The sequence below is a fragment of the Bos javanicus genome, chromosome 1, assembly GCF_032452875.1.
Source record: "Bos javanicus breed banteng chromosome 1, ARS-OSU_banteng_1.0, whole genome shotgun sequence".
Classification (NCBI taxonomy): domain Eukaryota; kingdom Metazoa; phylum Chordata; class Mammalia; order Artiodactyla; family Bovidae; genus Bos; species Bos javanicus.
The window spans coordinates 18,947,575-18,972,325 of NC_083868.1; the positions used below are offsets into that span (position 1 = coordinate 18,947,575).

General features: G+C 36.7%; 1 protein-coding gene across 1 annotated transcript in view; it reads left to right on the plus strand.

Moving 5' to 3' along the window:
• Positions 1-24,751, plus strand: part of TMPRSS15 (transmembrane serine protease 15) — a 142,236-nt gene that overhangs the window by 36,915 nt on the left and 80,570 nt on the right. The window contains exons 9-11 of the mRNA XM_061426189.1: positions 11,517-11,623; positions 19,879-20,019; positions 20,707-20,856. Of these exons, the coding sequence (XP_061282173.1) occupies positions 11,517-11,623; positions 19,879-20,019; positions 20,707-20,856 (398 nt within the window). The remainder of the gene's footprint in view (positions 1-11,516; positions 11,624-19,878; positions 20,020-20,706; positions 20,857-24,751) is intronic.

The following is a 24,751-nucleotide window of genomic DNA, read 5'->3' on the forward strand; positions in this document are numbered from 1 at the left end:
TCTGTATGAAATCTCCTATGCTGTGATTTGGTCATGCAGATCAAGATCTGGGACACCCTCTATATTCATCTTCTTTGCTGTATCTTGGAAAACACTTAGTTCATTTAATATATATTTGACCTCCAAGTCTTAATTCAGTTGATGAATGCAATCATGATAATCAAAATAATCAAACTGCTGATAACTGGTCTACCTTAATATATGCCTAAGCATTTTTCACAGAGGAGTGATGTTTCTCCCAGATATTCCAAGAGAAGTATCATCTGTACTCAAATAAATATAAGCAATACTGAAATAAGCTCATTGCAGTCTTTTAAAGTGCAAAACTTCTCATAGCCTTAGATAAGTTAAGATGCAAGTAAATCTCCCCCCAAATATACAGTTGACCTTGAACAACAGAAGGCATAGAGATGCCAACACCCTGTGCAGTCAGAATCCATGTATAACATTACAGTTGTCCCTCTGTTCTATAGTTCCCTATGGTTTGTGTAGTGTTGTAATATGCACTTTTCAAAAAAAAAAAAAAATCCACATATAAGTGGACCCACATTCTTTAAGCCAGTATTGTTCAAGAGTCAACTGTATATTTCCTATTAAGCCACTGAAATTTCCCCCCCACAGGAGTATTCAACACACATGCTTTGTGGAATTCACTTTGATAAATGAATCCTAGTTAGCTCATTTCTCTTAACAGCTGGAAGGGAGTTTGGTTTCCCATTCTGACCTACCATATATTTATTTTAATCATTATGATGACTTAATAGAAAATGGGAAATCGATATATCAACTGATCAAACAAGGTTGAAAGACAGAGCCTCAGGTTCTTGCCAAACAAGTGATAGGAAATGGCCCTGTAAATGCTCACATGAGTTCTTTTCCTGTGTAGACATATTGCAGAGAGGACATGAGGTATGAAGGGAAGATTGTTCTAAACACATTTACTTGGCATTATTCAGGGAACAAAGAACATGCTGTCCTGTTTAAATAATTTCTATTTTGGAGCTCAGCCCCATGTAAGTTATGTGATATAACTAGAAGCACACTTTCTTCTTGTCAGTGCTCTAAACAACATGTTGTTGCTGTTGTTTAGTTGCTAAGACGTGTCCAATTCTTGCTACCCCATGGAACATAGCTCACTAGGCTCCTTTGTCTATGGTATTTCCCAGGCAAGAATACTTGAGTAGGTTGTCATTTCCTTCTCCAGGGAATCTTCCTGACCCAGGGAACAAACCTGTGTCTCCTGCATGGGCAGGCGGATTCTTTACAACTGAGCCACCTGGGAAGTACCTAAACAACACTCTATTTGTGTGCAAAAGATAAAATTCTGCATATTAAAAATGGCAGTTCTAAGTAACTCTCAACTGAAAAATTTTTTAAATTTAATATTTATTTAAAAATATTAGGACATCACTTCTGATAATCACATTTAAAAAGAAGATTTATAAATGGCTATTAGTACTGTTTTTAGTACAATGAAAAAATATTCCATTCTTTACCTAAAATGTCAGCAGAGAGTCTTAGAAAAATCTTAAATTACTTCCTTTAAAAAGGGAAATAAAATGAATTGTAACTGATCTATGATGCATTCCTAATTGCACAATGATTTCTTCATGAAATCTTTGGAACTTTATTAATACTAAATAATAATAATTTAATTTTTATGTAATTAATATTTAATCACCCACCCTCCACTTCTTAGTAAAACTATGTCAAGTCTTCAGGGAAGTCTTATAAGCAGACCACAGTAAACAATATTATTTTTGCTACAATAGTAATATTATTTATGCATAATCAATATTATGTTAATTAAATATTTGTATGGTCTGTACTTTTAACTTCCTTTCAATGACTTAATTTTTAAAACTATTTTAAGAAATCCACCATTAATTAGGGATGATTTTTAAAACCTACAAAATCTAAAATATTACTTTAAGTAAATACTGTCAGTTCAGTTCAGTTGCTCAGTCGTGTCCGACTCTTTGCCACCCCATGAATCACAGCACACCAGGCCTCCCTGTCCATCACAAACTCCCGGAGTTCACCCAGACTCACGTCCATCGAGTCAGTGATGCCATCCAGCCATCTCATCCTCTGTCTTCCCCTTCTCCTCCTGCCCCCAATCCCTCCCAGCATCAGAGTCTTTTCCAATGAGTCAACTCTTCACATGAGGTGGCCAAAGGACTGGAGTTTCAGCTTTAGCATCATTCCTTCCAAAGAAATCCCAGGGCTGATCTCCTTCAGAATGGACTGGTTGGATCTCCTTGCAGTCCAAGGGACTCCCAAGAGTCTTCTCCAACACCACAGTTCAAAAGCATCAATTCTTCGGCACTCAGCCTTCTTCACAGTCCAACTCTCACATCCATACATGACCACTGGAAAAACTATAGCCTTGACTAAACGGACCTTTGTTGGCAAAGTAATGTCTCTGCTTTTCAAGATGCTATCTAGGTTGGTCATAACTTTTCTTCCAAGGAGTAAGCATCTTTTAATTTCATGGCTGCAGTCACCATCTGCAGTGATTTCGGAGCCCAGAAAAATAAAGTCTGACACTATTTCCACTGTTTCCTCATCTATTTGCCATGAAGTGATGGGACTGGATGCCATGATCTTAGTTTTCTGAATGTTGAGCTTTAAGCCAACTTTTCACTCTCCTCTTTCACCTTCATCAAGAGGCTTTTAGTTCCTCTTCACTTTCTGCCATAAGGATGGTGTCATCTGCATATCTGAGGTTATTGATATTTCTCCCAGCAATCTTGATTCCAGCTTGTGCTTCTTCCAGCCCAGCATTTCTCATGATGTACTCTGCATATAAGTTAAACAAGGAGGGTGACAATATACAGCCTTGATGTACTCCTTTTCCTATTTGGAACCAGTCTGTTGTTCCATGTCCAGTTCTAACTGTTGCTTTTTGACCTGCATACAAATTTCTCAAGAGGCAGGTCAGGTGGTCTGGTATTCCCATCTCTTTCAGAATTTTCCACAGTTTATTGTGATACACACAGTAAATACTGTACTGCATCATAAAAATTTATTTAAAAGTATATAAATTTTCTAAGTGTACTTTCTTCTCCAAACTGATTATTACATTAGATGGTGGTTTGTTTTTCCTAATGGTGATCAAAGTAGGGTATGAAAGTAATAATGTTTCTTACAAGCTTGAAGACCCAGGAGCCAGTCGAGAAATGGTTATGATACAGTTAAGCTATATTTTGGAATTATATTAAGGCCCCGTGTAGCAGAGTGTCAGTGATGAAGGATGTGAGTGCTGAAGACAGTCTGTGTGGCTTCAAACCTGGCCTCCTCACATTCAATATCTACGATCTCAGGCAAATGACTAAATCTCTTAGACTCAAAATTTCTACATCTGTAGGGGTCAGGGCCTCTAACTACAGGGGTCAAAGTCATCATGAACTGTAAAACACTTAGGTCTCTATTAGGTGCTCAATAAAAGTGGGCTCTAAGAAGAGTAGCTATTGATACAAAAATGTAAAATATAAAAATGACATTTAGAAAAGTACCCTTTCGCTTAAAAAATTCATAAAGTAGCCATGGCTAAAATTACCAATTAATCTCACCTTTATAAATGCCTGTGTTTTATTGCAAGTAATTTGAGTTTTCTGAATCAGAAGTAGAACACAGCATGCACTCATTTCTCTCCTCCACCTTCAGTTATCTATTTTGAAAAAAGTAAAGGGCTTCGGAACACAGTTTCTTGGGGAGCTTTTCTTGATCCCTTAGTTTCAAGGCTTAAAAACAACATCAATTGTTGAAAAAAAGAATCACTATTTTCTTGCCTGGAAACACCAAACTTTCATTAAAAGAACAGAAATCATCCTGAGGGGGCTGCTTATTTCTTCTTCCTCTGTCTTCTTCTTTGATGTTGGATTCCCTACAGGTCTCACTCACAAGCTCACTTCCCCCAGTCCCTGAAGAGGCCTTTAGTTGGTGGAATTCTTCTAAACAGCTGCCACCACTTGCTTTGTTCTTCTCTCAGTCTGGGCTGGGAAGAGCTCATGCTCCTCATATTGATCTCCTCTCACCTCTGTCAGCCTCCTGTGGACATCTGTGGGTAGCCCATGAGCGCACCATCCTCTGTATCTGCCCATCTTCCTATAAAAATACACATCCCCTAATCCACTCCAGAACCACTGAATCTGATATCCACAATTGAAGTCCACATGTCAGTATTTAAAAAAATAAGCAACCTGCCAGTGCTCTACCCTCACTTTCCAGGCAATAAACACTGGTCAGATCCAAAAACCTAGATTTCTGTTTAGATGTCTTTTAATCCTGCACTGCTGGTCACGGCCATTTCAGTGTTGTCAATCCCACTCATTGAAGACTAAACCCTAGTCCTGCCTCCAGCCCATCATTAGGAATCTTATGCAATGAGGTAGTGCTCCAATTTGACATTTTCCTACCATGAAATTCAGAGTTTCAAAATTAACTATATATATTTTTTTTACTTTCAAATAATAGATTTTATTTTATTAATTTTATTTTTATTATATTTTTAATTTAATTTTATTTTTTACATTGATTAAGACTTTAGTACAATCCTAAATAGAATTGATAATATCAAAAATTTTTTATTTCTGATGTTATTAAAGGTTAAAAGTGTGTTAGTCTTAATTTTTTTTCTTTTAATTTTTAATTTTTTTCCTTTATCATTGTTATTTTATTTGTGATGAATGTCCCCAGTTTCTCAATTGACTGAGTATTACTGATAACTTACCAAAAATCTGAACTTGCCATGCCCCTGGCCAGGAATCCTGGTTCATTCAGTAGCCTCCACAGTCAGCCTCTGAAGTCAAGAGTCTTTTCAGTCTTCCTGTCTTTGGAGATTAGCCATCTCCCTATTTTCAGCCCTTTCAGTATTTAGCCAGCTTCAACATTATCACCCATGCTTTGCTCTGCTGTTCAGCTTCCTCCTTTGTGAAGAGTTCAGGGGAACATTGTTCCTCCAAAACACTAAAGAATTATTGACATTTCTGATCTCACACTTCAGTGAAACAATGTAATTATAAACAGACATTGCCCTAGATACATTTCCTCAATCTGAAAATTAAAATTTGAACACTTTCCCCACAGAGTATTCAACATAATGTAGATCAACCATTGGCAGTTTGATTATTGTGATCATCATAACAACTGAACCATTCAACCAAATCAAGAGTTTAGAGATCAAATATATAGCAACTGATCCAAATTTTATTCAAGACTTAGCAAAAAGCATGTATATAAAGGGTATTCCCAACTTTTAATTTGCCATGAATAAATCACACCATAGGAGATTTTCATACAGATGAGAAAGGAAATTTTCTATAGTCAGGAATGATTCATCTTTGTTCCTGCACAGATGTATCAATTTAACAATGAAGTGAAATGAATGAAAATTCCAGAATTCAGTTTAGAAGTTGCATACCCTGCGTGACTGCAAAGCCAAGAACAGCTGCAAGAAATGGGCAAGAAGATTAAGCTTTAACCTCCATCAGCACTTCCCCCAACACAGCACAGCCCAACACAGGTCTTAACTCTCTACTTCTTCCTTGGAAGGAAAGAAAAGGGTGGAACATGCATCCAATGTCCCAACTTTTCCAAGAGTTTCCAAAGGAACTAGTTTCTGTTCTCGTATGTATCACTAATGGACCTGGCATTGTTTGAATGCCTGAGAGATACTGAGAACAAATAGGAGTGGGTGCAGCTTGCTATGATCAGCAGGACTTGATACCATCAGGAAAAGATGAACAAATCAAGGCTTCTCCCTAAAGATGAAAAGAAAGAATTGCAGGAAGTTCCCAACATTCTAGCTATTTCAGCAACTTCCCCAGCAACTGGTGTGTACCTTGCATGAATGGGAAGCTGATGAACCAGCACAATTTGCATGACCTGGTGGCTGCAGAGAATAAGGGAGAGTGGGGTGACTTGCTGTGGTAGGAAGAGAAAACGTGCAGCCCACATTACAGACACCAGAGAGAGTAAGAAACAGAAACCACCAAAGAAGAAACCTGCCAGCCTCTTGTTGTTCTTCAGTGGCTCAGTCGTGTCTGACTCTTTGTGACCCCAGGGACTGCAGCACCCCAGGCTTCCCTGTCCTTCACTATCTCCTGGAGCTTGCTCAGACTCATGTCCTGTGAGTCAGTGATGCCATCCAGCCATCACATCCTCTGTCATCGCCTTCTCCTCCTGCCTTCAATCTTTCCCAGCATCAGGACCTTTTCCAATGAGTCGGCTTTCTGCACCAAGTGGCCAAAATATTGGAGCTTCAGCTTCAGCATCAGTCCTTCCAATGAGTACTCAGGGTTGATTTCCTTTAGGATTGACTGGCTTGATCTCCTTGCAGTCCAAGAGACTCACAAGAATCTTCTCCAACAACACAGTTTAAAAGTATCAATTCTTCAGCATTCAGCCTTCTTTAGGGTCCAACTCTCACATCTGTACAAGATCACTGGTTAAACCATAGCTTAGACTATACGGACCTCTGTTGGCAGAGTCATGTCTCTGCTTTCTAATACACTGTACCGGATTGTCATAGCTTTTCTTCCAAGGAGCAAGAGTCTTTTAATTTCTTGACTGCAGTCACTGTCTGCAGTTATTTTGGAGCCCAAGAAAATAAAGTCTGTCACTGTTTCCATTGTTTCCCCATCTATTTGCCATGAATTGACGGGATCAGATACCTTGATCTTAACTTTTTGAATGTTGAGTTTTAAGAGTTGTAAGCCAGCTTTTTCACTGTCCTCTTTCACCTTCATCAAGAGGTTCTTTAGTTCCCCTTTGTTTTCTGCTATAAGGGTGGTATCATCTGTATATATGAGGTTATTGATATTTCTCCCAGCAGTCTTGATTCCAGCTTGTGCTTTATCCAGCCTGGCATTTCACATGATGTACTCTGCATAGAAGTTAAATAAACAGGGTGACAATATACAGACTTGACACACTCCTCTCCCAATTTGAAACCAGTCTGTTGTTCCATATTCAGTTCTAACTGTTGCTTCCTGACCTACATAGGGGTTTCTCAGGAGGCAGGTAAGGTGGTCTGGTATTGCCATCTCTTTAAGAATTTTCCAGTTTGTTGTGAGCCACATGGACAAAGGCTTAGCATAGTCAATGAAGCAGAAGTAGATGTGGTTTTTTTTGGAATTCTCTTGTGTTTTCTGTGATCCAACAAATGTTGACAATTTGATCTCTGGTTTCTTTGCCTTTTCTAGATCCAGTTTGTATATCTGGAAGTTCTCAGTTCACTTACTGTTGAAACCTGCCTTGGTGGAATTTGAGCATGACCTTGCTAGCAAGTGAAATGAGTGCAGTTGTGCAGTAGTTTGAGCATTTTTTGGCATTGCCTTTCTTTGGTATTGTGAACCTCTGATTGCTTTGGAATAGTCAACGGGGATCTCAGAAAATCAAAAAAGAAATTAGAAAATATCTTGAAGCAAATGAAAACAAGCAAAAAAAAAAAAAAAACCTTATGGGAATAGAGAAAAAGCAGTGTGAATTGGGATAACCTAGAAGAAAGGGATAAATTCCTAGAACCATATGATCTATTCAGATTGAATTATAAAGAAACACAAAGATCTCGGCAGACCAATTACTATTAAGAAAATTGAGCCAGTAACCAAAGACCACTCAACAAAATACTGCAACACAGTGGTTTTACTAGTGAATTCTACCAAATATTTAAAGATGAATTCATACTAATCTTTCTCAAATTCTTCCATAACTTAAAAAATAAGAATGTTTACTCTGGTACCAAAGCCATAGAAAGTCACCTGAAGAAAAGAAAACTCTAGTCCAAGACCCCTGACAAATATTAACATAAATTCACAAATCCTTGAGTAAAATACCAGCAAACCACATGCAATGGCAAATTAAAAGAATCATACACCATCACCAAGTGAGGTTCATCTCTGGAATGCAAGGATGTTTCAATATATAAAAATCTGTCCATTGATATACAATTATTAACAGATTGAAAGATAAAAATCACAGGATATACTCAATAGATGCAGATAAAGCTCTTGACAAAATTCAATAGTCTTTTATGATAAAAAAATAAACATACAATAAACTAGGAATAGAAGAAAATTACCTAAATAGAACAAATGCCAGATAAGAAAAGGCCCAGATTGATATCATACTCAGTTCAGTTCAATTCAGTTCACTTCAGTCACTCAATTGTGTCCGACTCTTTGCAACCCCATGAACTGCAGCATGCTAGGTCTCCCTGTCTATCACCAACTCCTGGAGTTCACTCAGACTCACGTCCATCGAGTCAGTGATGCCATCCAGCCATCTCATCCTCTGTCGTTCCCTTCTCCTCTTGCCCCCAATCCCTCTCAGCATCAGAGTCTTTTCCAAGGAGTCAACTCTTTGCATGAGGTGGCCAAAGTACTGGAGTTTAAGCTTTAGCATCATTACTTCCAAAGAACACCCAAGACTGATCTCCTTTAGAATGGACTGATTGGATCTCCTCTCAGTCCAAGGGACTTTCAAAAGTCTTCTCCAACACCACAGTTCAAAAGCATCAGTTCTTCGGTGCTCAGCTTTCTTCACAGTCCAACTCTCATATCCATACATGACCACTGAAAAACCATAGCCTTGACTAAACGGACCTTTGTTGGCAAAGTAATGTCTCTGCTTTTCAATATGCTGTCTAGGTTGGCCATAACTTTCCTTCCAAAGAGTAAGCGTCTTTTAATTTCCTGGCTGATATCACCATCTGCAGTGATTTTGGAGCCCAGAAAAATAAAGTCTGACACTATTTCCACTGTTTCCCCATCTATTTGCCATGAAGTGATGGGACTGAATGCCATGATCTTAGTTTTCTGAATGTTGAGCTTTAAGCCAACTTTTCACTCTCCTCTTTCACTTTCATCAAGAGGCTTTTGAGTTTCTCTTCACTTTCTGCCATAAGGGTGGTGTCATCTGCATATCTGAGGTTATTGATATTTCTCCCGGCAATCTTAATTCCAGCTTGTGCTTCTTCCAGCCCAGCGTTTCTCATGATGTACTCTGCATATAAGTTAAATAAGCAGGGTGACAATAAACAGCCTTGACATATTCCTTTTCCTATTTGGAACCAGTCTGTTGTTCCATGTCCAGTTCTAACTGTTGCTTCCTGACCTGCATATAGGTTTCTCAAGAGGCATACTAACTGATGAAAAAGTAAAGACTTTTCCTCTAAGATCAGGAATAAAACAAGGATGCCCCCTCTCACCACTTTTATTTAACATAGTACTGGAAGTTCTAGGCAGAACAATTAAGCAAGAAAAAAAATGCAGTGTATCCAAATAAGAAAGGAAGATGTAAAAATATCTGTTCACAGAGGATAAGATCTTATATATAGAAAACCATAAATGTCACCAAAAAAAAGAGAAAAAATATTGAGTAATAAAATAATTAAGAAAAGTTACAGGATACAAAAATTCACATAGAAAGATCACTTGTGTTTCTACACACTAATCATGCAAAAAGAAAATCAAGAAAGTAATCCCATTTACAATAGCAGTGAAAAGAATAAAGTATAATACTTACAAATTAAACTTAATCAAGGAGGTAGAAGTTTTAAACAGTGAAAATAATTAAACATGGCTGACGTAATTTAAAGACAAATGGAAAGGCATGTCACATTCATGAATTGGAAGCTAATGTCATTAAAATATAGTAACATAATATAATAATGTCCATATTACTGAAAATGATCTACAAGTTTATCACAATCCCTATCAAAGTCCCAGTGACTTTAAAAATACTTGGAAAAAAGAATCCTAAAATTCACATTGAATCACAAAGGACCCAAAATAGCTAAAACAATTTTGAGAAAGAGAACAAAGTCTCACATCTTGATTTCAAACTATATTACAAAGCTATGGTAATCAGTAAGTATGCCGCTGCTAAGTCGCTTCAGTCGTGTCGACTCTGTACAACCCCATAGACGGCAGCCCACCAGGATCCCTGTCCCTGGGATTCTCCAAGCAAGAACACTGGAGTGGGTTGCCATTTCCTTCTCCAGTAAGTATAGTTCCAGCATAAAAATAGACGTAAAGCCCAATGAAGAAGAACAGAGAGGACAGAAATAGCCCACAGATATATGATCAAATCATCTTTAACAAGGATGGAAAAACCACACGATGGGGAAACAGCTTTCTCTTCAACAAATGGTGTTGGTAAAATGAGATATTCTAATGCAGAACAAAATTTACCTTTATCGTACACCATACACGAAACCAACTCATAATTAATTAAAGGTTTAAATGTAAGACCTGAAATTATAAATCTCATAGAAGAAAATATGTAAGAAAAACTTCATAGCTTTGGTCTTCACAATGATTTCCTGAATTTGTAAACAAAAGCACGGGCAACAAAAGCAAAATCAACAAACGGCAGTGCATCTCATTCAAACCTTCCGTACAGGAAAAGAAACAGTAGCATGGAAAGGCAACCTGAGGAATGTACGAAAAGATGTGCAAACCATTTTCTAATAAGGAGTTAATATCCAAAATATATAAGGAACTCCTTCAAAGGCTCAATAGCAAAATAAACTAAATAAACTTTGGACAAAGGTCTCAATAGATATTTCTTTTTTATTTTAACTTTTTTTTAGATATTTCTTTTTTAAAAAAGACATACGAATGGCCAACAGGCATTGCTCAACCTCGATAATCATCATGGAAATGCAAATCAAAATAATAATGGTCATTATTAAAAAAATCAGAACATTATAAATATTGGTGAGGATGTGGAAAAACTGGAACACTTGTGTGCTGTTAATTGGAATGTAAAATAGTATAGTCATTATAGAAAGCAGTATGAAATTTCCCTAAAGACATACAAATAGAACGACTATATGATCTAGCAATCTGATTTCTTTGAGTATTTATTCAAAAGAATTGAAATCAAGATCTCTAAAAGATACACAGTCCCATGTTCATTATAGCAGTATTCACAATAGCCAAGAGGTAGATACAGCCTAAATTAGAAACAGCCTAAACAACCTAAAACATGTATTACTAGCCTAAATTTTTATTGACACTAGCCTAAATTTTTAAAGAAACTATGGTTTCACTTTATATACAGTGGAATATTATTGTCATTAAAAGAGGGAAATCGTATCTTTACAGCAGAAGAAAACCCTGTGATAACATGGTTGCACCTTAAGGACATTATACTAAGTGAAATAAACCAGTCGCAGGAGGACAAATCTTGCATGATTTCACTTACATGAAGTATCTAAAGCATTCAAAATCATAGAGACAGAAAGTAGAACAGTGCAAACAGTGGGGAGTTACTGATCAATGGATACAGAGTTTCAGTCATGCAAATTAAAAGAGTTCCAGAGAGCTGAAGTACGATATTGTGTTACAAATACCATTCTTTACATTTAAATATTTGCTGAGTGTCCATCACAAGTTATATATTTTTATTACAATTGGAATAATACATTCAAATTTGAGAATGCATTGAGTTGTGCCAACTGTTAAATGTGTAATAATCTATTTATTTTTTTGCTTTTAATTTAGTGTAAACCAAGGACTTTCCATTCAACTGAACTTCGATTATTTTAATACATATTATGCAGATGTATTAAATATTTATGAAGGAATGGGTTCAAGCAAGATTTTAAGAGGTAAGTTAAAGCAAATATACAGTCCATTATCAAAATGAAAATATGTACAAAATTTATGGACTAGATTGTGCTTTCGCTTTGATTTTGAGCTGAATATGAATTTGTACTTTGTTTCTAAAAGGAAAAACTGATCTTCATTATAAAAATTAATAATTTAGTGCTCTGTGTAATCAATCTTCTTAGTAATAAAAGAGATATTGTTTCACATGATCCCCTTCATGTGGAATTTTACTCTACCCCGTGTTACTTCTCATTAAGCAAAATTCAAACAAACCCTAAAAATGACTATTTTTCTTCAACATTTGATTTTTTTTTCTCTTTTTAATATGCACTCTGGTTCTCTGGCTCTTTCAGGACTATTACCAGTAAAATGGATAACACAATGACTAGATCAAGATATAAGCGCTTTAAATGGATGGTGTGGATGGTATTGTGCAACCATTTGTCATTGTGAACATAGACATCAGTGGGAGCTGAGAAAAGGCAGGGAAAGCACTAATAATATATGTGTGGCTACCCCACTTTATACCATCTGGTCCCCAAATGCATAGACCTATTCATGGTAGCCAAAAAAATGGGAGTGAAAATAAAATAGGTATGAAGGAGGAAATAAAATAAGGATGAATGTGGCAGTGAAATCCAGGGAATAACTAGTTTTCCTCACACTTTTGAGAAATAATCAAGTGCAGAGCTAAGATGAGGTTACAAGTGGTATCTCTTATTAAAGTTTGAATAATAGCTACATATATTCATGAATGCCAAGTCATTTCAGTCGTGTCTGACTCTTTGCGATCCTATGGACTGTAGCCCGCTAGGCTTCTCTGTCCATGGAATTCTCCAGGCAAGAATGCTCGAGTGGGTTGCCATGCCCTCCTCCAGGGGAGCTTCCTGACTCAAGGATTGGATCTGTGTTTCCTGCAGCTCCTGCATTGCAGGTGGATTCTTTACCACTGAGCCACCAGTATAGCTGAGCTGTGTATATATATATATATATATATATATATATATATATAATTTTGGATTTTAAATTGCAATTATGAGTAATGAAAAGTAGATCCTATCTAACACATGCTTTGATTGACTTATTGATCTGAGAAATATTTGAGCATATGATAATAACATATACCTTTTTATTGGGTGCTTTCAATATGGAACTCAACATACTGAGTGCTCTTTGTGGATACCTTATTTAACATTTTTAATAAATCTGAAAAATATGCATTACATGAGAGGAAATTGATGTCCAAGAAGTTAAATGATGACAAGTCCACAAAGGTAGTTAGTGTTGGAGATAGAAATCAGACCCAAACACTCTCGACTTCAAACACAGTGTATTAATTTATTGTGCTTTAAAAGCTCCAAGTACAAATATAATAATGAGTATACATAAAACAGATGAACTCATGGTAAGTTACATTTGGCTTAAATAAATGGGCCAGTCATTTCATAATCTACTTATTTCTGTAGTTGATAAATCAGGTTCATTCAAATTATGTCAACATAAATATTTACATAGCTGAATAAATAAGCCAGGTCATATAAATTTCTCCAAGGGCTAATGTGATGTTAATAATAAAATTTAGCATGCTTTGATCACTTGAAATATTCAAAGTAGTGTAATCATTACTTTAACTCAAAAAAATGCTCCTGTGGACCATATTATGTAGGTGCTGTTACAATCTTTATTTTATGAATGATAAAAACTAAATTCATAGAGGTTAACTGGCCAAAAGTGGTAGGTGAAATTACCCTCATGCTCTCTTCTCTTCAGCTACAATTTGCCTGAATGCTATTTTTACTTATTTTCACATGCTTAGATCATCAGAAATATATAACAAAATCTTCGAGTCATTAGATATAGTGATATGAATAATGCATAAATAATTATCACAAATATCCAATAAGAAAACTATATATCCAAATAGAAAATAGAAAAAAAAAAACAAGAAAATTAATTTAAATTATAATAAATAGGTAGTTGTTTAGTTTTTAGGGTCTTTTTGAAATATGAAAATATTTCAATGTTTTTTAAATTAAATATATTAATTTAACTTGAAAAAATATGAGAAATGGTATTGTTATTATAATTACACTTTACATTTTAAAATAATACCTTGTTGAAGATAGGTAAAACTATCTTACCTCTAGATTCTAGCACATGCCTGATATATTGTAAAAACTTTGTATTTTTTTATTTAAAGTAAAATCTACAGGTTGACATGGTATATAGTAGTTAATCAATGGACACCAATAACATTTCTTGCAGTTTTAAAGGTATTTTGTTTTTTAAATATGCTGATACTTTTATCTATTTTCTAAATATTTCAGTAAGTTTCTTTCTGTGAGAAATATGTACAAATCACTTTTATTAAATTACAATTCAGAATAAAGATAATTACCTTTCTAACATGGAAATAAACAGATATTTTAATTAAATCAATGAAAATAAGATTATATAATTAAATTATAAGAAAACACAAGTTTCCAGTACCATAAAATAGCTATTGCATACTTGATTAGGAATATGTCAGTATAAACAAATTTTAAAGGCATTTTTCAGTCATTTTTATATAAAGTCATGATGTAAAAGTTCTCCTGTGGAAAGTTTCAGAGGAAGATGGGCATTTCATAAAGACAGACAATATCGAGAGCAGTAGGAAGTATTTGGAAATACTTATTTCCAAGTAAGTATTGGAATCAGGGTAAATTAGAATAAATTAACAGGATAGTTAAAAAATGTTTTCTTTATGTTGTGGTTATAAAGCTACAATATTAAATTCATTAGTGTTAATTGTTATCAGTGCTGGGTATTGAAATGGTTCAGTTCAGTTCAGTCGCTCAGTCATGTCCGACTCTGCAAGCCCATGGACTGCAGCATGTCAGGCCTCCCTGTCCATCACCAACTCCTAGAGTTTACTCAAACTCATGTCCATTGAGTCGATGATGCCATACAACCATCTCATTCTCTGTCTCCCCCTTCTCCTCCCACCTTAAATCTTTCCAGCATCAAGGTCTTTTGCAATGAGTCAGTCATTTGCATCAGGTGGCCAAAGTATTGGAGTTTCAACTTCAACATCAGTCCTTCCAATGAACACTCAGGACAGATCTCCTTTAGGATGGACTGGTTGCGTTTTCTTACAGTCCAAGTGACTCTCGAGTCTTCTCCAACACCACAGTTCAAAAGCATCAATTCTTCAGTGCTCAGCTTTCTTCACAGTTACTCTCACATCCATACATGACTACTGGAAAAACCATAGCCACGACTAGACGGACCTTTGTTGGCAAAGTAATGCCTCTGCTTTTTAATGTGCTGTCTAGGTTGGTCATAATTTTCTGTCCAAGGAGAAAGCATCTTTTAATTTCATGGCTGCAGTCACCATCTACAGTGATTTTGGAGCCCCAGAAAATAAAGTCTGTCACTGTTTCCACTGTTTCCCCATTTTTGCCATGAAGTGATGCAACCAGATGCCATGATCTTAGTTTTCCGAATGTTGAGCTTTAAGCCAACTTTTTTACTCTCCTCTTCCACTTTCATCAAGAGGCTGTTTATTTCCTCTTCGCTTTCTGTCATAAGGGTGGTGTCATCCGCATATCTGAGATTTTTTATATTTCTCCCAGCAATCTTGATTCCAGTTTGTGCTTCATCCAGTCCAGGGTTTTTCATGACGTACTCTGCATATAAGTTAAATAAGCAGGGTGACAATATACAGCCTTGACATACTCCTTTTCCTATTTGGAACCAGTCTGTTGTTCCATGTCCAGTTCTAACTGTTGCTCTCTGATCTGTATATAAATTTCTCAAGAGGCAGGTGAAGCAGTCTGGTATTCCCATATCTTTCAGAATTTTCCACAGTTTGTTGTGATCCACACAAAGTCTTTGACATAGTCAATAAAGCAGAAATAGATGATTTTTTTTCTGCAACTCTCTTGCTTTTTCAATACGCTGGCACTTTGATCTCTGGTTCTTCTGCCTTTTCTAAAACCAGCTTGAACATCTGGAAACTCACAGTTCACATATTGTTGAAGCCTGGGATGGAGAATTTTGAGCATTACTTTACTAGTGTGTGAGATGAGTGCAATTGTGCGGTAGTTTGAGCATTCTTTGGCATTGCCTTTCTTTGGGATTGGAATGAAAACTGACCTTTTCCAGCCCTGTGGCCACTGCTGAGTTTTCCAAATTTGCTGGCATATTGAATGCAGCACTTTCACAGCATCATCTTTCAGGATTTGAAAGAGCTCAACTGGAATTCCATCACCTCCACTAGCTTTGTTTGTAGTGATACTTCCAAAGGCCCACTTGACTTCACTTTCCAGGATGTCTGGCTCTAGGTGAGGGATCATACCATCGTGATCATCTGGGTTGTGAAGATCTTTTTTGTACAGTTCTTCTGTGTATTCTTGCCACCTCTTCTTAATATCTTCTGCTTCTGTTAGGTCCATACCATTTCTGTCCTTTATTGAGCCCATCTTTGCATGAAATGTTCCTTTGGTATCTCTAATTTTCCTGAAGAAATCTCTAGTCTTTCCCATTCTATTGTTTTCTTCTCTTTCTTTGAGTGATCATTGACGAAGTCTTTCTTATCTCTCCTTGCTATTCTTTCAAACTCTGCATTCAAATGGGTGTATCTTTCCTTTTCTCCTTTGCTTTTCACTTCTCTTCTTTTCACAGCTATTTGTAAGACCTCCTCAGACAGCCATTTTGCATTTTTCATTTCTTTTTCTTGGGGATGGTCTTGATCACTGCCTCCTGTACAGTGTCACGAACCTCCATCCATAGTTCATCTGGCACTCTGTCTATCAGACCTAGTCCCTTAAATCTATTTCCCACTTCCATGGTATAATCATAAGGGGTTTGATTTAGGTCATACCTGAATGGTCTAGTGGTTTTCCCTACTTTCTTCAATTTAAGTCTGAATTTGGCAATAAGGAGTTCATGATCTGAACCACAGTCAGCTCCCGGTCTTGTTTTTGCTGACTGGATAGAGCTTCTACATTTTGACTGCAAAGAATATAATCAATCTGATTTCGGTGTTGACCATCTGATGATGTCCATGTGTAGAGTCTTCTCTTGTGTTGTTACAAGGTGGTGTTTGCTATGATCAGTGCATTCTCTTAGCAAAACTCTATTAACCTTTGCCCTGCTTCATTCTGTACTCCAAGGCCAAATTTACCTGTTACTCCGTTTGTTTCTTAACTTCCTATTTTTACATTCCAGTCCCCTATAATGAAAATTATAGAAGATGATAAATATTCTGTTAATATTTTATTAAAAATACATAGATGTATATTTATGAATCTGCAAAGAAAGACAACAAAACTGCCTATATGAGAATGCTGAAAGTAATTCCAAGTTGCCACTCTCAGAAATTCTTTTTTTGTGTGTGTGTAGTTATTACTCTTTTCTTTATATCCTAAATGCTTAGCTGTTATTCCATTCCCAAAGGACTGTTATTATCATATCCTTAGTATTGGAGCTTATATTTTAAGACCATGTTTTTAAAACTGAAACACACAAAAGTGGGCACAGTATAGCTGAAGATATGTAATAAACATAATGGATCTTCTTGAGGCTCGTCTTTAATTGTCAACTTATCCTATGACAAAAATAATCACATTGTGGTGTATGTATATTAGTCACTCAGTCATGTCCAACTCTTTGCAATCCCATGGATTGCAATATTGGAGTGGGCTGCCATTTCCTTCGGAGAAGGCAATGGCACCCCACTCCAGTATTCTTGCCTGGAAAATCCCATGGACTGAGGAGCCTGGAAGGCTGCAGTCCATGGGGTCGCTAAGAGTCGGACACGACTGAGCGACTTCCCTTTCACTTTCACTTTCATGTATTGGAGAAGGAAATGGCAAGCCACTCCAGTGTTCTTGCCTGGAGAATCCCAGGGACAGGGGAGCCTAGTGGGCTGCCGTCTATGGGGTCGCACAGAGTCGGACACGACTGAAGCGACAGCAGCAGCAGCAGCAGCCATTTCCTTCTCAGGGTATCTTCCTGACCCAGGGATCAAACCCACATCTACTGCATTGGCAGGCAGATTCTTTACTACTGAGCCACAAGGGAGGTCCCTACTGAACCAGTAGCCACAGTTAGATCCTACCAGAAGTCATTTTCCCCAAAACCTTTATTGCTATAGAAAAGAAAGCAAGAAGGATAGGCAGATAGGTTTGAAGCAAAATTTCTTAAATATTCACATCCTTTAAGCAACTAGATATTTATGGACTACATAAAGTTTCAATATGGGAAACATTGGATTGTGTGTGTTAGCCGCTCAATCACGTCCAGCTCTTTGCGACCCCATGGGCTGTAGACCGTCAGGCTCCTCTGCCCATGGAATTCTCCAGGCAGGAATACTGGAGTGGGTTGGCATTCCCTTCTCCGGGGCATCTTCCCTTGAACCCCAGTCTCCCACATTGCAGGCAGATTTGTTACCATTTGAGCTATCAGAGAAGCCCAACCATTTAGACTGCACAGTTACATATGCTAGTAGAAGGAATCCAAATAACCAATGTAATTCTTCATGAGAAAATACTGAAAGAATGACATACAACTTTATTGGGAAAAAGAATAAGATAGAAGTGAAACCTTATCCATGGCTTTCTTTCCATTAGATGTGACTGAAATTGTCATGCATGTATCATATTTTTCACTAATTTCTACACAATAAGCACAGAATTTTTCAGTAGTTTTGAAAGTATTTTTCTTTGGAACTCAGTAAGTAACAGTGATGTTTTGTCTTCAACTTGCAAGCATAATAACTTTCATAAACTTGAATCTGATACCCAGTTCAAACTGTTACACTAAAATTTAAGCTACTGTTTCCTACCCTATTTTATTATTCCCACTAAGAAACTTCTTAGATGTTTTTCCCCCTAGCTGCTCACCCATGAAATTTTAATATTTCAGATATTGTCTATATCCATACTGTATGAATATCTAAGAATTTTTCTTCTGCTTCTGATAAAAATTTTACCATTTATAGTTTTTTAACAATTATAAAAACTAAGAATTTTTCTTCTGCCCCTGAGAAAAATTTTACCATTTATAATTTTTTACCAGCTAAGAGGCAATATCACCCTTGAGAATGTATGTGCTAAAAACAAATTTTTATAAAAAGAAAATATTATATAATAATGCTTTTTAAAAGTCATCATGTGAGTACTTATTTCTCAAGCACTATATAAATTTGTGAGAATCAAAGATTTTGAAAGATAATATCTTTTTTAGCTAGAATTAAGATAGAAAAGTGACTAGATCAATGTGGGCTTCCCTGGTGGCTCAGACAGTAAAGAATCTGCCTCCAATGTGGCAGACCTGGATTCGATCCCTGAGTTGGGAAGATCCCATGGAGGAGGGCATGGCCACCCATTCCAGTATTCTTGCCTGGAGAATCCCATGGACAGAGAAGCGTGGCAGGCTATAGTCCATGGGGTTGCAAAGAGTTGGACATGACTGACCGACTAAGCACAGCACACAAGATCAATATAAAATTCTGTAGAAACAATACTTAAGTTGTAGAAACAATACTTAAGTTGCCTAGGATTTTTTTGAGGTCCTCAGTTCAGTTCAGTTCAGTCGCTCAGTCATGTCTGACTCTTCGCGACCCCATGAATCGCAGCACACCAGGCCTCCCTGTCCATCACCAACTCCTGGAATTCACTCAGACTCACATCCATCGAGTCCATGATGTCATCCAGCCATCTCATCCTCTGTCGTCCCCTTCTCCTCCTGCCCTCAATCCCTCCCACCATCAGAGTCTTTTCCAATGAGTCAACTCTTCGCATGAGATGGCCAAAGTACTGGAGTTTCAGCTTCACACCATTCCCTCCAAAGAAATCCCAGGGCTGATCTCCTTCAGAATGGACTGGTTGGATCTCCTTGCAGTCCAAGTCCTATAGTTATGTAAATAAAGAGACAGACAAACACCCTTATTTATATTATTTTGATGAAGTTTAGCCCCTGTTAGTATAGCATGGGAAATACTGATAGTATTAAAGTCATTTTTTGTTTCATAACTTTTTAACTTATGTACTTCTAATTTGAAACATTATTATAATAGAACAAGGAACACTTTATTTCAAATAAATTAATTTTAGGACTAATGCTTTCAGTTAACCTTAGGATCAGATAAAAAGATTGATAGATCAATAGAATGATGAATGTATAGATGAATGATGAACACATCAATAGATAAGTGAATAGATACATATGTACATATAACATTCTTCTTTTTTTTTTTTTTTTGTAGCTTCTCTCTGGTCAAATAATCCTGGCATAATTAGGATTTTTTCCAATCAAGTTACTGCCACTTTTCTTATACAATCTGATGAAAGTGATTATATTGGCTTCAAAGTAACATACACTGCATTTAACAGCAAAGAGCTTAATAGTAAGTACTGTTTATTCCTTAGCCTTTGAATCTTCAAGTACTTTAATGCTGTGGTTGAATTTTAAAAGCAACAGAACCTAATATTTTAGAAAAGGATCATTATCCGTTTCATTGTGCAAGTTCTTCAATGAGTATCTCTTACATATACCTTTCTCCACTTCATACTTGGAAAGAAATGAGAAATCAGAAAATCCTTCAAAACAATGAAATAACCAATTTGAAAAAATATATAACAATAGAAAAATTAAATCAAACTTTTATATACTGCAAGTATTCAAGGATTTAAAATTAGCATAAAACTAATCGTGAGAATGTTCCACATCAATTCAGTTTTGACCAGAGTATTAAATTTAGTAAATAGATAGGGGGAGAAAAAAATGGGGACAGAGTTTATGCAGGTAAGTCAACAGAGGTAAGCTATAAAATTTAAAGAACAATAAGAACGAAAGGCTTGTCTTGGCTAAAGCCCTAATGCAGCATAAGAAACATATTAACACTGTTGGCAACAAAAGCTGGTGTGTTTTTTGGTTTTTTTTAACTAAATCAAACAGCCAGCATTAAATTAAGAAAAATAATTCTGTACATGCCACTTGATTATAAACTGTATAAGTATATATTATTGTCAATTCAATCTATTATAATTAGTCAGATTGTTGACTCAATTTGAAGCAAATTTTTAATTTACAGATTATGAGAAAATCAACTGTAATTTTGAAGATGGCTTCTGCTTCTGGATCCAGGATCTAAATGATGACAATGAGTGGGAAAGGACTCAGGGAAGCACCTTTCCTCCATCTACTGGACCAACTTTTGACCACACTTTTGGCAATGAGTCAGGTATAATTCCTATTTAATTCAGAAACCAAGAAAAAACTATGGCATCTTATTCCACAGTTCAAATTGAGCAGTATTAAATGCAAGACCTTTTTTCTTCAGATTTTTTTAATCATTCCTAATAAAATGAATTTAACTGAAAATGGTATCAATTAGGCAAGTAAAAGTATTTCAAGAAATATATTTTTTACCTTATATATTCACAAAATGTTGAAAAGAACACAGGCCATTAGAGACAAAGAGACTTGGGTTGTCACTCTAGATTTGCCACTTATTATTAACTAAGTGGACTTGTGGGAGGTAATTAACTTTTCTGAACTTTGGTCTACTATGCCTTAATTTCATTTTCTCGTTGTTCATTGCTAGTGTATAGAATCCAGTTGATTTTGCATATTGACCTTGTGCCTTGCAGCTTTGCTGAAATTAGTTTTAAGACTTTTCAATAGATCAATATCATACCATCTTGAAATACAGATAACGAGGCAGGTTTACTTCTGATAAGCCTTCTTAGACTGTTCAGGCTGCTATAACTGAATTCTAGAGATTGGTTTTCTTAAACAATCAATATTTATTTTTCACAATTCTGAAGACAGGAAGTCCTAAGTCAGGATGCCAGCATGGTCTGGTTCTGATGAGAGCCCTCCTTTTGGTTCACCGACACCAGCCTTCTTACTACATCCTCATGTAGCAGAGAGAGAGAATGTAAGAGAGAGATCTGTCCTGTCTCTTTTTACAAGATCACTTATACCATCATGAGGGCTCACCTTCATGAAAAGATTACCCTCCAAAGGACCCATTTCCACTCTCATCACATTGGGGTTTAGGGTTTCAGCATATTAGGGGCAGGAGGGAGACCACCATTCAGACCATAACAGAAAAACTATGGAAGATCTGATTCTAAAGCATGGTCCTAGAGGATGAGATGGTTGGATAGCATCACCGACTCAATGGACATGAGTTTGGGTAAACTCTGGGAGTTGGTGATGGACAGGGAAGCCTGGCCCACTGCAGTCCATGGGGTCGCAAAGAATCAGACACAACTGAGCGACCGAACTGAACTGAACTGAAGGGAAAGGTGATGTTTTGTAAGTATATTTGTCACATAAGTGAGATATTAGAACTGGATTTCAGGTGGAAACATTAACATTAAGATAATAAAATTTGACTGAGAACACCAGAAATTATTGGGGATTATTAAGGAATAAGGAACTTGTAGTGAAGAGACCAACTACATATCCCTTGGATGCATGTATTCATAATATTTGTTATTGTTGTTCAGTCGCTAAGTTGTGTCTGACTCTCTTCTACCCCATGGTCTGCAACACATCAGCCTTCTCTGTTCTTCACTGTCTCTCAGAGTTTGCTGAGATTCATGTCCATTGAGTTGCATCTAACCATCTCATCCTCTGTCACCCCCTTCTCCTTTTGCCTTTATTTTTTCCCAGCATCAGGGTCTTTTTCTAATGAGTCAGCTCTTCACATCAGGTGGCCAAAGTATTGGAACTTCAACTTCAGCATCAGTCTTTACAATAAATATTCAGGATTGATTTCCTTTAGGATCAACTGGTTTGATCTCCTTTCTGTCCAAGAGACTCTGAAGAGTCCTCCATCACCACAATTTAAAAGCATCAGTTTTTTGGTGCTCAGCTTTCTTTATCGTCCAACTCTCATATCCATACAAGATGCAAAAACCATAGCTTTGACTAGATGGACTTTTTAGGCAAAGTTATGTCTCTACTTTTTAATATGTTGTCACAGTTTGTCATAGCTTTCCTTCCAAGAAGAAAGTGTCTTTTATTTTCATGACTGTAGTCACTGTCCTCAGTGATTTTGAAGCCCAAGACAATAAAATCTGTCACTGCTTCCACCTTTTTTCCTGCCATTTGCCATGAAATGATGGAACTGGATGCATGATATTAATAGTTTTTTGAATGTTGAGCTTTAAACCAGCTTTTTCACTTTCCTCTTTAACCCTCACCAAGAAGTTTGTTAGCTCCTCTTCACTTTCTGCCATTAGAATTATATTGTCTGCCTAACTGAGGTTATTAAAATTTCTCCCAAGAGTCTGATTTCAGCTTGTGATTCATCCAGCCCGGCATTTCAGTGATTTACTCTGCGTATATGTTAAATAAGCAAGGTGACAATATACAGCCTTGCCATACTCCTTTCCCAATTTTGAACCAATCTGTTGTTCCATGCCCTGTCTGTTGTTTCTTGACCTGCATACAGGTTTCTCAGGAGATATGTACATGGTCTGTTATTCCCATCGCTTTAAGAATTTTCCACAGTTTTTTGTGATCCATGCAATCAAAGGCTTTAGCATTGTCAATGAAGCAAAAGTAGATCTAACTACAAATCCAGATGTAATATGGATCTTACAAAGTAAAGTGAAAGTTGCTCAATCATGTCCAACTCTTTGCAACCCCATGGAGTCCATGGAATTCTCCAGGCCAGAATACTGGAGTAGGTAGCCTTTCGCTTCTCCAGGGAATCTTCCCAATCCAGGGATAGAACCCAGGTCTCCATATTGCAGGTGGATTCTTTACCAGCTGAGCCACCAGGGAAGCTCAAGAATACTGGAGTGGGTAGCCTATCCCTTCTCCAGCAGATCTTCCAGACCCAGGAATCGAACTGGAGTCTCCTGCATTACAGGTGGATTCAATTCAAAAAAGCAATGCAGGTGCATTGCTTTTGATCTTACCTGGTGAGCTACCAGGGAAGCCCATTTAAAAAACAAAGAAAATTACAAAAAGGACAGAATAGAAATTCATGCCTTTAGATGATTTTCTTAGACAAAATCAATCCTATAATACATTTTACTATTGAGATTTCAATTCAATTCAAAAAACACATATTAAATGCTTCTTTTAACTAAACATGGTTCTAGGTATTGAGGACTGGGATCACACATCACAATTTCTACAAAGCCTTTCTGGAACTTACAAATTAAAATCTTCCTTTCCATTAAGCTTTAAAGCACCTCTTTTATTTTTCCTATCACATGACCTTTTATCTGCTTACTTGTTTGTTTCTTTTCATCACAATGTTCTCTTCAGGAACAAGAACCTTGTCTTTTTCATCTTTGAGATGCTAGTGCATTTTCAGTGCCAGAATATAACTAACATGTAAAATTATTTTAAATTAATGAGTGAATGTCTACAGTTTTGACTCAATAAGTCATTTTTAAATAAGTGATTGACTATATGAAATTGCTTATAACATAAAAATAGCCTGAGCACTTCCTTAGAAAATGCACCCCAGGATAACAAAATACAGTTCACACAAATTACAGTTCATGAAGCATTTCTTAACAGGAATGTGACTGCTTTTGATCTATTTCTCTAAGAAATCATTGAAACTCCCACTCGAAGCATTCATTCACTCCCTTATTTAAGAAGTATTTTCTTGAGTCAAGACCTCTGGATGTATCTGTGAATAAAAGCAACCAGATTTTCTTCTCTTACGGAACACATTTTATAGCAAAGGAAAACAGGAAATAAGCACTATGCATCACAAATCATTACATTTTGGGCGTCTGTTTAATGTTAATGAGTACTTAGGGGAAAATACAGAGCTTGGTAAGGCCAGTGGGGAGGGCAGATGTTGAGGTGTTTCTGCAAATTAAAATATAATCATTAGGTTGAGTCTCATTGAAACAATAAGTGATACTTGAATCAAAACTTTAAGGGACATACAGATTACCCCAGGCATAGGAAACACGCAGAGTAAAGGCTCTGAAGGGTGCATGCCTGACCTGCATGAAGGAAAGCCAGGAAACCAGCATTGCTGAAATAGAATCTATAGGGCCAATGGGATTCAGATAATAATGAGTCTTCCATGGCTCTGCCCTTTTCCCCAGTGACGTGAGGAGCCACTGACGTTTAAGTGTAGGAAGGAG